Consider the following 13,391-nt stretch of genomic DNA (forward strand, 5'->3'; position numbering starts at 1 on the left):
AATATTAGAAATAGGAATGAAGAAAAGGTCCCAAACTCAGCACAGAGGCAAAGGTGGAAAGGAAGGGTGATTTTCATCACCTCCTTTATTCTCTTTCTTTTAATTATTTATCTATTTATTTACTTGCTTATTTATTTAACTATTACATGTTTCAGCCTCTGGTGTAAACACCTTACATATTCTAGTAGATAGCTAATAAAAAAGACACACTAAAAACCATAACTGAAGATTAAATCAGGCGGAAGTTCTAAGAGTAGAATTTGTCTCTGACCCAAGCTGAAGCAGTAAGGAAACCAAATACTTTCAGAAAGAAAGTTTTCTTTTTTTTTTTTTTTCCCCCCCTGGAACTGTGGAAAAAAAAGGCAAAAATCTTCCATACTCACACTGTGGGGCATTTGACTATTGACTTGCTGGAGAAAAGTGAACCCTGACTATAAATTACATATGCTTACTGAAAAAGCAAACAACAGAGATGAGCTTTTTGAGACAACAAAGTGGGATCACATGACTACTTCTCATCTCTGATGGTATTCCTTTGATCTCTCCACACATGATAACAAACTAAGAGATCTTGGGAATTACTGTTCTTCCACCTGCATAGCAGACAGAGCGTCCCCCTTGATGAAGGCCAGCAAAAAACATGTATGTCAGTCTCAATACATCATTCAAAAAGGCTATTGTTCATCTTTAGAAAGCTACCACCTGAAAAACTCTTAACGGCAATTCTGTATCTATCATCTCCCATTTCTAAGAAAAATCAATGGGTAGAGCAGAGATGATCAAACTCCAGTGTAATGTCTGTCAAAATCCGGATGCATCACAGCAGGGTTTCAAACTGGAATATTGCATAGACATGACACAATGGTACTAAAAACCCTCTTTTCATGATAACCGAGAGTCAGTGAGAGGTAACGCTGAGTGAGACTGATCTTCATAACCTCTTTATACAATCAGTGGAGAGAAAAGAGAGAAAAGGTTTCTTCTGAAACTATTTCAGAGTGCTTAAGTTAAACTTCTGCTCTGAATCACCCGTTAGAGGAACCTTCTCACGATAGAGGCTGGTCTACTTAGCTCCCTTAGTAGTCTAAATTAGTCTTCACATTAGTCTTCTCCCCTTCTCCCAGTGTGTTACTGGGGAAACTCCAACCTCTCCATAGCCTTCCCTCCAGCCTGTGACAGTGTGTTGCTGGTCTGCTCAGTGACACAGCTGGAGTATGTCCTGCACATCTGTAACAGCACCCATCATTCTGCAGCAATGGGATGTGAAGGGTACAACTTCTGTCTTCCCCCCAAAAGCATCTCTCCATAGAGACAACTTTAATATTTAGAGTTCATGACCACTGGAATTCTATAGCAACTGTGTTTTCTGCAATGCTAAAATATCAGCACCTACAAGAAGTTAAGAACCATAGGTGTTTCTCCCTGGACACAGGACCTGACTGGACCCTACCCTAGGACTCCATTGGACCTGATGCAACCACAACTTCAACAACTGTGAAGGAAATTACAGTGATCACTAATTTTACATTGTTAGAAGAAGTTAGCACAAAATGCTCTAGCTATTTTTAGTACAGTGTATTAAAAATGTCTACACGCAATGTAAAAACATTACCTAACCTTAAGTATGTAAAAAATTTAAATATATACAAATACATATTTTATATTAACATATTGTATTGATATTTCACATATTTTACATAATTATAATATAGAATATATATTTATAAAAAGACATATGCAAATAAAAATTCAGGATATTATAAACTGGTTTACTTCACTGCAACTTATTTTTTATAATTTAGATAGGTAAGCATTGAATGTATTGCCTCTGCAAGCTTATTGAGATTTAGTGAATTTAGGTTTCATATCGAAAACCTGATAAAAAGTTTTCCTGTGGTCATTCGTTTTTCATTTATTTTTTAAAAAGAAACATTACAGTGTTGATTATTTATGAGGTTTACTGATGAGGAGTAACCGGGAAGGAAAATAGTGTTTCCTGTATTATGTTTATGAAGCAAAACATCATGGATAAAGTACATAATTCCTATTAATTTAGAAAAAAAATTTCTCCTGGAGTATGAGGTAAAAAAATAGCACAGTGAATTAAAAATTGGCAACTAATTTGAGGAATAGGGTAATACTATTGCCCCATATATTTTTTGCTAGTGATTTTTTTATCTGCATACCTCTAAGAAAGGCTAATCTATCAAACTGCTAAAAAACCCAAAACCATGTCCACACACAGCTTTAAAAATTACATTGTCATTGTGTTATTAACACTCCTAATTTTAGCAGCCATCAGTATATTATTTGCTGCTTCTTCCAACAATAATACTATGGGGCATCAGGTGAGACCAGTAAAAGGCAGCTTTAGAGCAGACACCTGTGGGACTCCTTGAGGCAGGATTCTACGTCTTCTGTAAGGTTATGTGGGCTCAGGATTACTGGGCAACCTCATGGAAGAAAAATAACGGGAGAACTGCATAGGGCACATCATTCTCTATACCTGATGGAGCCATTTTTATGTTATATAGTCATTGTATAAGTTCTTAAAGGTTCCACAACTCAGAACAAAGGCTGTGAAAGATTAGACTAGAGGTTCTAAGGTGCGGTGTGATAAAGAGAAACCAGTCCTGGCTTCTTTGAATTTATTAATTTTTATAGAGGGCTGATATCCCTTATTTGGCATTATTGTAGATGAGATTTTATGAGTGAATTCAAAAATCACTTCACGAGATGTTTTATCAGCTGATTCATGTGAACTTTCATAAAGACTGCTGTAATACAGTAGATAGTAGGCTCAGAGTGGGCAGCTCCTAAGACTCTACACTGCTTATGGGTGGTCTGCATGTGATCCAGTGTGTCAAGAAAAAAGAAAACACAGATAAACTCCTTTAGACCAAAGGATAAAATTTTGAAGTTTGTGTTAAGAACAATGTAAATCAGAACATGCCCATGTTTTGGAGCATCATAAGGCCCCTTTGCTCAATTCAGGGTATTGAAGAACATTACAGCACTGGCATTGTTGTCTCCAGTGTTTGACTGCATGTGTAACAGCACAAGTATAACACCTTTTCTTGGGGACTCTTGGTCCAATGATTAAGCTAGAGTGCTGCTATACTTCAGTCATTCTTACTTGTACTTCAGAGAATGTGAATAATTTAGTATATCTGAGAGTAATCTTGAACTCTTTCTACCTTGTTTGGACACTAGGCAGTCCTAGCATATAGAAAGCAATGAAGGTTGTAATTTTCATCATCCTTTGGGGTGAATTAAGGTGCCATTTCCATTTTTTTAAAAACTAAAAATGCTTGATGAACAGAAAATGGCTTTGGGTAATTTACTGCTGAACATATGCATTCAAACCACCATAGCTGAGTGTGCCAGACTATTGCTTCAGCCCTAAATATTTGAGAATGCTTTAAGGTCTCACTGCTTGGGACCTTATCCTACCATACTATACCAGCAAGGGCACAAAGACAGAGCATGTGGAGTTGACTAAGATGCTTGACGTGATGACTGTAAATTGTCCACGTTTTTGCAGCTGTAGTAAGGAATGGTGATGACAGCTATGTGGTACACATTTACTTTTGTTTGAAGTGGAATGCCTCTTTCATTCTAGACACACTGCTTTAATCTCCCAAAAGCTGTGCTGGCTTTTGCTACAAGCTCAGTAAATACTGCTTTGCTACAATGTGAAGTTCATCTTCAATGTCATGCTGGGAAGAAATGGGAGAAACCCACTTGTTCTTGTGAAATGCAAGCGCCACTTCTTGCAGAAATACAGGGAGTCTGCTCCATAGAAATTAAAGCACTGCCTTTAAAAATGAATGTTTACATTTAAAATATATTATGGAAGCAACCAAGAAAATGTAAAAATATTTTTCATAATCTTTCTTCATCCATTCTCTAGGCAGACTTTGTAGTCTGGTAGTCAGTGTTTTCCTGCTGTAATTATATAAGACATTAAAAAATATTTATCAGGATTAAGTAAGAACTTCCATCAACAGTAATTTTCTCTCCGGCTTTTTAAAATACAAAATTTACCAGAAGTGGCAAGGAATTTAATGATATTACAAAGTTAAATATACGGACCACTGAAAATTTATAGTGTGTGTCACAAAGGAGTTTTCGCTCTGTTCCTCAGTGCAACGGAAGTGAAAATACTTGTGTAGAAAACGCTTATCAATTTCAGTGCCCCCTGCAATAAGAGACTAGGAAACTTTGCTGTGTCAGGTGGGTCCTGAACTCCTTTAGCTGATGTTCTAACAGCAGTCAGATTTTTACTGCTGCTTGGCGTATCAAGCATTTTTGAGACCTCTCATACAAACCAGTTGATTTTCCTACCTAGTGTAGAAAGTCATAGAGGTTTTTTGTTGAGTGAAGACCAAACAACCTAGCACATGGAAATGACTGAACTTCATGAAGAACAGTAATTGAAGTCAGTTTTCTGTAAAACTTAGTCAGTTTACTATACATGACAGTTAAAAGCATACTACAATGTCAAAGGCAAAGAATAACTTTCATTGATGCATCTGTCAATCCATGTATGTAGACATAAGTGCTGTAATTTACTATTGTTAATTAATATTTCCATTGATACTATTTTGCAGAATAATATTTCTCCTTTTGTTGGTTTTTTTTTGTTTTGTTTTGTTTTGGTTTTTTTTTGTTACGTACACTTTATCAGATAAAAGCTTTCACTTTGGGATATAATTTGCTAATAGCATTAAAATCGTATTTGAAAAAGGTGGTGATTTTTGCAAGGTAGCCTAAAAGTTTATTAGCAAACTATACTGACTATTCTGATTGCAATTAGAAAGCACTCCCAAATGGGTCAACACACCTAAGTGCTAGCTGCAATCATTTAGATTTTAACATCATGATTATTACTTATTATCAGGCTCCACAATGAGATATTGATTACTTCTAACCTTTAGATCTAAGAATTCAGGAAGAGTTGTGGTAGTAGCACAGCCTACCTTTCCTGTCTGGTAAACTTATGACCTTTAGCGGAATTCTAATGATTCGTATTGGCAAGGCAAATCTGAAATTAGTTTATTCTCTTGGCTCATACAGAAATGATGACATATCTAAAAATACTGCATGGATAGCAGATTTGTAGTTACTACCTACAAGGGGCTCAATCCTGCCATGTGCTGAGAGCTTCTTCCTAAGTGATGATCATCATCTTCTCCCACTGACTGTTTTAGCAGCTTCATGCAGGCACTGACAGATTACCAGACATCCAGGACCATGCAGAATACTCAATGTAGGAGCAAAAATCGTCACGTTTTCTAGTTTATAACCAATCCCCTAAGCATATTGTCCAAATATATCACTCTACAGGCTGTTAATCTTTTAATAAGTTTTCTTTATATGGAAAATCTGCTTGAAATAAAGACTGAACTACAACGTGGCTTCAGTAGGTACGCAGGACTCATTTTTGAATGGAACAAAGTAATCCAATTAAACTAATCTGTTTTACAAGTTAAAATGATACGAAGCACATTAATTGATCCTTATAGGCTGCTGGTATTTGAGCCCTTTCTCTGTTTGTGCAGCATTTGGAACCACTTTGCACATTTGTATCCTCTAGCAGCAGAGAACTCAGTCCTCCAGTTCAGGAGAATTATGGGCAAGAGAAACATATAACTGTTATGTGTTAGATTAATTTGCAGAACACTTGGCATTATTATTGCCAAGTAGTCAAATTGTTCCAAGTTGTTCCGGAAGGTTGTTATTAATAGTATGTTTTCTGAGGAAAGTTCTGTCTACTTTTGGAACTGCATTTCTGTTGCCAAGGAAACTCCTTGAAGCACAGCATTCTAGGAGCACACTGCTGCTTTTGTTTGCCAGTATCCTATTCATATCATCTAAGTAAGCACTTTACATACTTCAGCCTCCAGTTTCAAATGTTTAAGTTTTTATGTATTTATATTACTGCATTAAATATAGTTTGTGCTTCGTTTTTAAACTTGGGGGCTCTTGTAAAATTATTTTAACAGTTGCATTAAAGGACAGGATTTTTTTTTTTTTTTCACAAGTTTGCAATAAATTAGTTTTAATTTGAATAATAGCTCCATAGGTTATAGCACTAGTCCTTAAGTGTTAATTATCTTTTCACTCTGAAATTAATGTAGTCATTTCCTACTGACTCCTCTACACCATTATTGAAGTGCTGAGGAAAACATGTCATTGAGTTCTGAGCCAGAACTGTTGTTGTGATTAATCCTGGTCACATGGCCAATCTCTGCCAAAAGGAGATCACTGAAAAAAGGTGACAAAGACAGTGATTTCCTGTCAGCAAAGAGTACGACAGGGCTGTCTAGAAGTGATGCAAATGAGGGAAACTTTCACCACGGTTTGTTTGATCCACTCAGGGCCACAGCACACTGAGCCAGGGAGAAAGGCACAATGGAGCAGCAGCACACCCAGAGGAGAAAACGCACTGCACCTTCCGAGGAGGGACAGCTTCCAGTAGGGAAACAAAAACTGCTGGCAGATTTTTTCCCCCTCAACTTTTTTTTTTTGAAAGGTATCCTTAGCTTTTAATGTGCATGTTCATGTTATTCAATCCCGTGAATCACTTCCCTTGGATGAAACAGTTCAGCGGTGAACCTGTCCAAAAGCCGTGTCAACTACATGTTTTCAAAATCTTTGTGATACGACATAAGGGTCTTTTTATATCTGTCATGACCACCGTTGCTGAAGACTTACTAGTGCAAGACTTACAGCTTATGTACTTCGTATTAAAACCATCATATATTACTTGCCAGACAGAAAAATATAATTTCTTTTATTTGCCATTTAAAAATATTTAGTTAATTTTATTCCGAACCTACTAACAATTTTAACAATCATACTGTACTTATTTAAATGGGGTTTTAATCTAACACAATTAAGTTTTGCAATTAATCTTCTGAGGAAAATGGAAAGAATTATCATTAACTTTTCTGCCTAGTATACTCATTTCTAATCTCCACAGTTCCAGTAAATACTGATTTGCTTCATTTTTGAACATTCAAGGTACAGAATTACTCAAGTTCCCACTAAAGGGCTAATTAGCAGAGTTTAAATTCTTTGGGTTTGATCCTCGAGTAACAGCATATGAATACAGCTGAAGTCAATGCAAGTTCTGTGTACTTAGAGCTTATGAGATCAGGCTCACATGCAGTAGATTAAAATGAAATAAACATGATACATTTGGCATTAAACTGAGCTATTACAGCAGTACAAAGAAGTGAGAGTCCAAAAACATGGAAATGCTCCTTTTCATTTTTTCTTAGTTAATAGATAAACTGTTAGAGGACAAATAAACTGTCAGCAATTCATTCTGTGACTGCCATTTATCAAACACTGGTTGATTTTCAAAATTATTAGCTAGTTTAAGACTGTAAAATTGAAATAATTTATGGCTATAGTCTTCTTTTTTTTTTTTTTCCTAAATATTTGCCCTAAAATCTAGGGTATCTAGACAAAATCATACATACATATTCAGAGTTATAAAAGAATATGGCTGTGCTAGTCCTATTATATTAAGGGCAAAATAAAACCTAGTTAAAGAGAAATAATAAGGTTCCTAATAAAAAAACTATGGAGCTCCTGGAATATTACAAAACAAAATTAAGCTGAGAGTTGACTTAAATCTATATTAAATATGAAAATATAGTACTGGGAAAACAGTCTAACCATGAAAATACGTTTTATTTTCCCATATGCAATTTTAGCATTTATATATTATGTTATGTTGCTTTAATGTATGCTTTTCCCTTCCGATTTACCTGTTTTATCATTGCTCCTTCCCATTCATGGACTCCTTAGGGGCAATGATTACTGTTGGTAATAGTGATACCACAGCAGGTTCCCTGGCAGAGGCGGCTTGCTGAGCTGGCTCAGAGGTACAATTACTTGTCAGCTCAATAACTGAGAAGAGGGATCTGTGGGTTTAGGAGAATCCACCAAAATGCAGAGAGCGCAATTAGCAGGTTCACATTTGAAGCTGTAACTGATAAAGAATAACTAAAGCAAGACCTGTGTTTTCATAACACCCCATATCATTGAGGAATCCTGATAATAATAGCTGCCTGAATTTCTCTTTACAGATTTCTCTCCCTACAGAGCAGAATGGCTGTGTTCACCGCGAAGTGCAGGCAGTGCTCCTGCCCCTCAGCTGTAAGCACTACACCATCCACGACTCTGTATAAAGAGCCTCCAAATAAAAAGGGTGTCACTATTGATTAGAAGAGAGGTTTACTAGGCTAGTTTTATAAAACTATTAATTCTGGGTTTGAGGGCATGATTCATTGTTACATGAATCTTTGAAATTAAGCACGATAAAGACCTAGTGATTTATCTGATCTCTCCTTTGGAGTGCAGAACTGTTCCCTCAATTACATTTGCTAATGTTTTCTTTTGTCTACTTTTAAATGTCTGAAATTATGGGGCTTTCAACACTTCTTCGGGAGGTGTTTTCTTTTTTCTCTTTGAAAGGCTAACAGATCTTAATGTTATGCACTCAAGCTTTTTACACTACCTGCAAATATTCTTCCTGCTTTATGGACACTCTTAAGACATCTCCTAACCAAACTCCACATTTCTAGCTAAGTCTTTCCTTCAATCCTCAACAATTTGTTTGCTGCTTCCACTAGAAAAGTATTTGCAGAGAATATGCACCATGGGAGGGCAGGCAGTCTGTTTCTACCCTTCTTCAAGTGGTTTTGCTGTGACCAGGTAGGTACTTGGGAGATGGGGCTCTATTAATTAGCAGATGACCTCCCTGTGGAAACTGTAGAACAAATAAACTGCCTGTGCTTTGGAAGCAGTGCTGGTTTGTCTGTGCTGCAGACTACAGACTCAGCTACTCTCTCTGGCACAAACTTTCTGCTTTTGGAAGTGTCATGCCTATCATAATACAGAATTTCATAATATTAAGAAACTATTACTTCCTATTTTGAATACACAATATTCTTCATTTTGCCACCATACTGTATTGCAAACTAATTCTTAAATCATTGCCCCCTTTTGCTCTTCTCACTATGCATTATTATCCCAGACTTACCATTTATTTTCAATGGTTACATTTGTATATCGGAAAGAGAAGTATCCTAACTAGTAACTAAAATACTTGGGCTGGCTGCTTAAGTTCTGTTCCTTTTCATATCGATGGATGGATAATTTCCTTAATTTTCCTTAAAATTTATGCTTATTGATTTTTTTTAGTATAGGACTAAAACTAGTGGTTAGATTAGGCATGGTACAAGCCAGTTTTATATGACCAGGCACTACCAAAACACCTTATTTTAGATTTGCAGGAAACTTTTTACCCATTTCTGACATTGTTTATTTCTGAGCCTAGCCAAGGCCAGGACTGTTAACGTGTGATTAAGTTTGGTTAAATATTTACAAAGTTAGGAAAAAGACATTAGCAAAAATAAGAAATGATTGTCAATGCAAGAAATGGAGGCCACTGAATTAAACTCATTTGCAGCCTAAAATAGTTTGGATCTGAACCATATTTCCATTTAGAAACATATTTTAACTAATGTGACAGCCCTTTCTCACTGGGTATTTTAAATAAAAGGACTAAAATTAGAGAGAATAAAATTCAAAAAGGCCATCAAGAAATTAGGATGCCAAAGCAAGAAAAAAAAAAATTATATTTAAGAATTTATCAAATTGTGCAATCATAGAAGAAAGAAAACAACTTCTATTTGACCTTGAACATACCATTTATTCAATAAGAAATAAAAAAAAGCTAGAGGGTAGTTGTTTCTTGTCATTATACTGTTGCTGATTCCGTGGTTAGTTATTAATTTTATTTTTTATGATTCACAATCTGCTCTTTGAAATATGCCATATGCTCAAAGCAATTCAAGGATGACAACTGTCAGAATTACTCCAATAAAAATTGCCTAAATGAGGAAGATTTACGGCAGCCTGATATTTCTGTGGAAAGCCCCTCCTTTCTTTCCCCCACCACCCCTCAGACCCGTAGACTACAGTTTCTCAGACACACAGTGAAGCCTGAATCAATTTTAGGATCAAATCACACGTTTTGGGGAACTTCTTAAAAGTACTGTCTATCTAAAAGAAGTGATAGAGCTTCTGGGCTAAGGCTGCTCTGACAAGTAAGAGAAACCATGTGTGTGCGTGTGTATATATATATATATATATATATATATATATGTATGTATGTTAGATGAAGACCCTATAATCAATATGCAAGTTCAAAATCATTTTACTGAAATCACAAGCATGTGTGATGACTGAACATGACAATGTCTGCTTTATGTATAGGTAATAAAAATTAAATTGGAAGAGTCCTGTATCCTGGCAGCAGCAAACCAAAATCAAGGCAAATTTCTTTCTTCCCAGATGAGGTCTGAAAGGTGGATAAAAATCCAGCTGAAAGCTCCAATCAAAACACATTTTGTTAAATGCTACCATTTCTTTTTTTTCCTTCATTTTGTTTCAGTCTATTTATTAATGCAGTTTCATTTATTTCTATTCATCTTGAAGACAAATCTTTGTCCTTCTATAGAATTACACCAAATAGAATGTGATAAAGGGAACTTTCTTGCAATTATGATGTCGGTGCAGCCTGTCAGCGCACAGGGGATGGAAATGAGGTTGGGGACAGGGAAGGGAATTCTAATAGACACCATGATACATACAATGAACGCAGCGATATCCTGTGAGAGAAAGACTTGTCAAGCTAATCAGATCTTCTATAGCTAGGTAAAGGCAGTAACGGTAGCGCTAACCTTGTAAAGATGCTGCTGCTGCTCCTCTGACATCATCAGGTCATGGCTGTCCATCACGATGGATTCCATGTCAATCAGCCAATCCCAGAGCTCCTGGTATTCTGAATCAAAGTCCAAAAGGCTGTAGATAAGGAACAAAATGTATTATGCATAAATACTGTGTAGTTGTTAAAATCTTGTATTAGAATAATATATTCTTGAAAACTCATGATGTTCCTAGTTATATTTCTAAAGAGACATTCTGTATTTATACAGAGTGGATGAAAATGAAAACTGAAATCCAATTTAAGCCAGTGCCATGACCCAAATTCAGTGGCTGATGCCAAATCCTGACAACTGTTGGCATACTGCACTTGCTTCAAAAATTTTGAAATAGAAATCCCCCATAGATGCTGTTGTTTAATGGTTTTTAAAGTGCTGACCTTATATTGAGCAAACTTTGCAACAATCATCTTGATATAATACATATAAAATATTATTTTCATTGAAAAATGGCTCAATCCATTCAGCCATCTCGCTGCTGTCTATCTGCCTATCTCTGTAAATATCCTACATTTATTTTCATGGATGAGTAGCTAGCATTTCAACTTAACGCCTTAAGATAGGCTTGAGTGAATATGGTAAGCCAGTGAGAACTAAGGCCAGATACAGTATTAGACAGGTGTTCCCTACAGACATGTAAGAAACAAAGGTAAGGACAGGAAGTCAAAACAATGAATCCTTGAATAGCCAGCAATCATTAAAATTCAAAGGAGGATCACTACGGTTTTCAGCAAAATAAATCATTAGAATAAGGAGCTTAAAAGGATTAATGTGATTCTCTATTGAAAGCCTAGTGAATAAGTAAAGCATAGATTCTTCTAAAACACTGTGATACAAGACAGAAGGTACATGCTGAAAAACTGCACATTCGTCAAAAAGATACCCCTTGAAAAGGCATCTTCAAACTTGCAAAATTGGAACTAACAAAAGCCTTGACAGTAGTATCAAAAAAAAACCCCCCATATTGATCAAACAATAGTGCATGTTCCACTAAAGCTAATTTCTTCAATTATTAACAATTCTTTTAGCAACCCCATTAAAAAAATTAGCGGTATTCCAACAGAGAGAAACGGTAAACTAAACATGTTTTTAATGTTATTAATACTATCGCAGTTTCAATTGTTATTAACTAGAGTACCTTACGCATGGTAGTTTTGAAAGCTTATAGATAAAGTTGTGACAAGTAGAACTGTCTTTCTGCAAGAAAGCGCGCAAGAGAGAAGAAAGCATTTGCCTTCTCTGGTATTATTTTCAATGAGTTGACAACAAAGGAAGTCTTGTATAATGCACAAGTGTTGATTCCTGCTTCTGAAGTAACTCTCTAGTTTAATCCACTGTATTTAGTATACTTTTACTCAATAATTTATGAGGTGCACTTACTTAAAAACGCCTGCTGCCCTGAGAAGGCAAGCAATGATGCTATTATAAAGAAGAGCAAGCATAAAAGGGCAAGCTACTACTGTTGAAATATAATAGTTTTATTTAGAGTTCAGGCTTTTTCTCCTGTTTTGGGGAGGTATTTGACTCAGATGTTATTTTGAAACTAAAATAAAACTAAAGTCCATTTTGAATGGTATATTTGCAATGATATTGAATCTTTATCCCTTCCTCAGAAAGCAGTATAACCGTTCTGTATGTTCAGTTATCTACTGTTCCTTTTTTCCCTTCCATCTTATCCAAATATTATCCAAAGTCATAAAACTGACAGGCAGTTATTAAAACATATGGTTTATGATATAAGAGGTTAGACTTCATCCCATATAAATTGGTACAGATTCAGTTGAACTTGGACAGTTCGTACCAGTGAAAAATCTAAATTAAGATATGAAGATGACAGGAAACAAAGCCTAAATCCAATGTTGATGACCTGCTGCTGCCAGAGTGGGATGAGATGCCTTTGGAAACTGCACCAGGAAGTGGACTGGGATTTTACTATAACAGGCAGAAGATGTGCTGGATCCAAACACCTGCTTTGAATCTGCAGAACCGTCTCTTAATTACAGTCCAAACGGGTCCATTGATTGGTGTAATAGAATGAACTGATCTTTAAAGACACACAAAAGCACTTTTCCCTGACCTTTATAAAACCCAGATAAGCACTAGGAAACAGCCAAACATTTTGATTTCTAGCTAAAGTTCTAAAAAGGAACTCAACCCAAAATGAAAAGTGAGAAAAAAAGAATTCACTGGGAAAAGCCAGGAAGGGATACAAGATGTAATGGGGATTGTTTTTCCCCCATCATTTACATGCTGTGCCTATTCTCTTTTTTTGTTTTTCTACTGTAAAATAAAGTACTCTGGGAGCATTTTAAGCAAACTGTCTATGGCAGTTATTTGCCTGAGCCTGAAGACAGTGAAGTCAGCCTACAAAGCACTTTTTTTTTTTTTTAAAGAAATTTTATTGCAGTATTTTTGATAGTTCTAAAATAACTATGATATTTTAAAAAAAAAAGAAAGCTTTGTTTTTAAAATGAATGTCTCACATCTAAATGGATGGATCTACTGATTACTATTAAATTACTATTTGGAAGAGGATGTAAGTTACTAAGCTGCTAAAAAGATATTCTGAAAATCCAGCAATTG

The 13,391-nt window shown here is 35.8% G+C and overlaps 1 protein-coding gene across 3 annotated transcripts in view; it reads right to left on the reverse strand.

Annotated features, from left to right (window-relative positions):
• The window catches only part of AKAP6 (A-kinase anchoring protein 6), a 287,672-nt gene that overhangs the window by 74,593 nt on the left and 199,688 nt on the right, over positions 1-13,391 (reverse strand). For all 3 annotated transcript variants that reach the window (XM_026849466.1, XM_026849464.1, XM_026849465.1), the window contains one exon: positions 10,767-10,887. In XM_026849466.1, the coding sequence (XP_026705267.1) occupies positions 10,767-10,887 (121 nt within the window). The remainder of the gene's footprint in view (positions 1-10,766; positions 10,888-13,391) is intronic.

Source organism: Athene cunicularia (assembly GCF_003259725.1).
Source record: "Athene cunicularia isolate RWA chromosome 5 unlocalized genomic scaffold, athCun1 chr5_part1, whole genome shotgun sequence".
Lineage (NCBI taxonomy): Eukaryota > Metazoa > Chordata > Aves > Strigiformes > Strigidae > Athene > Athene cunicularia.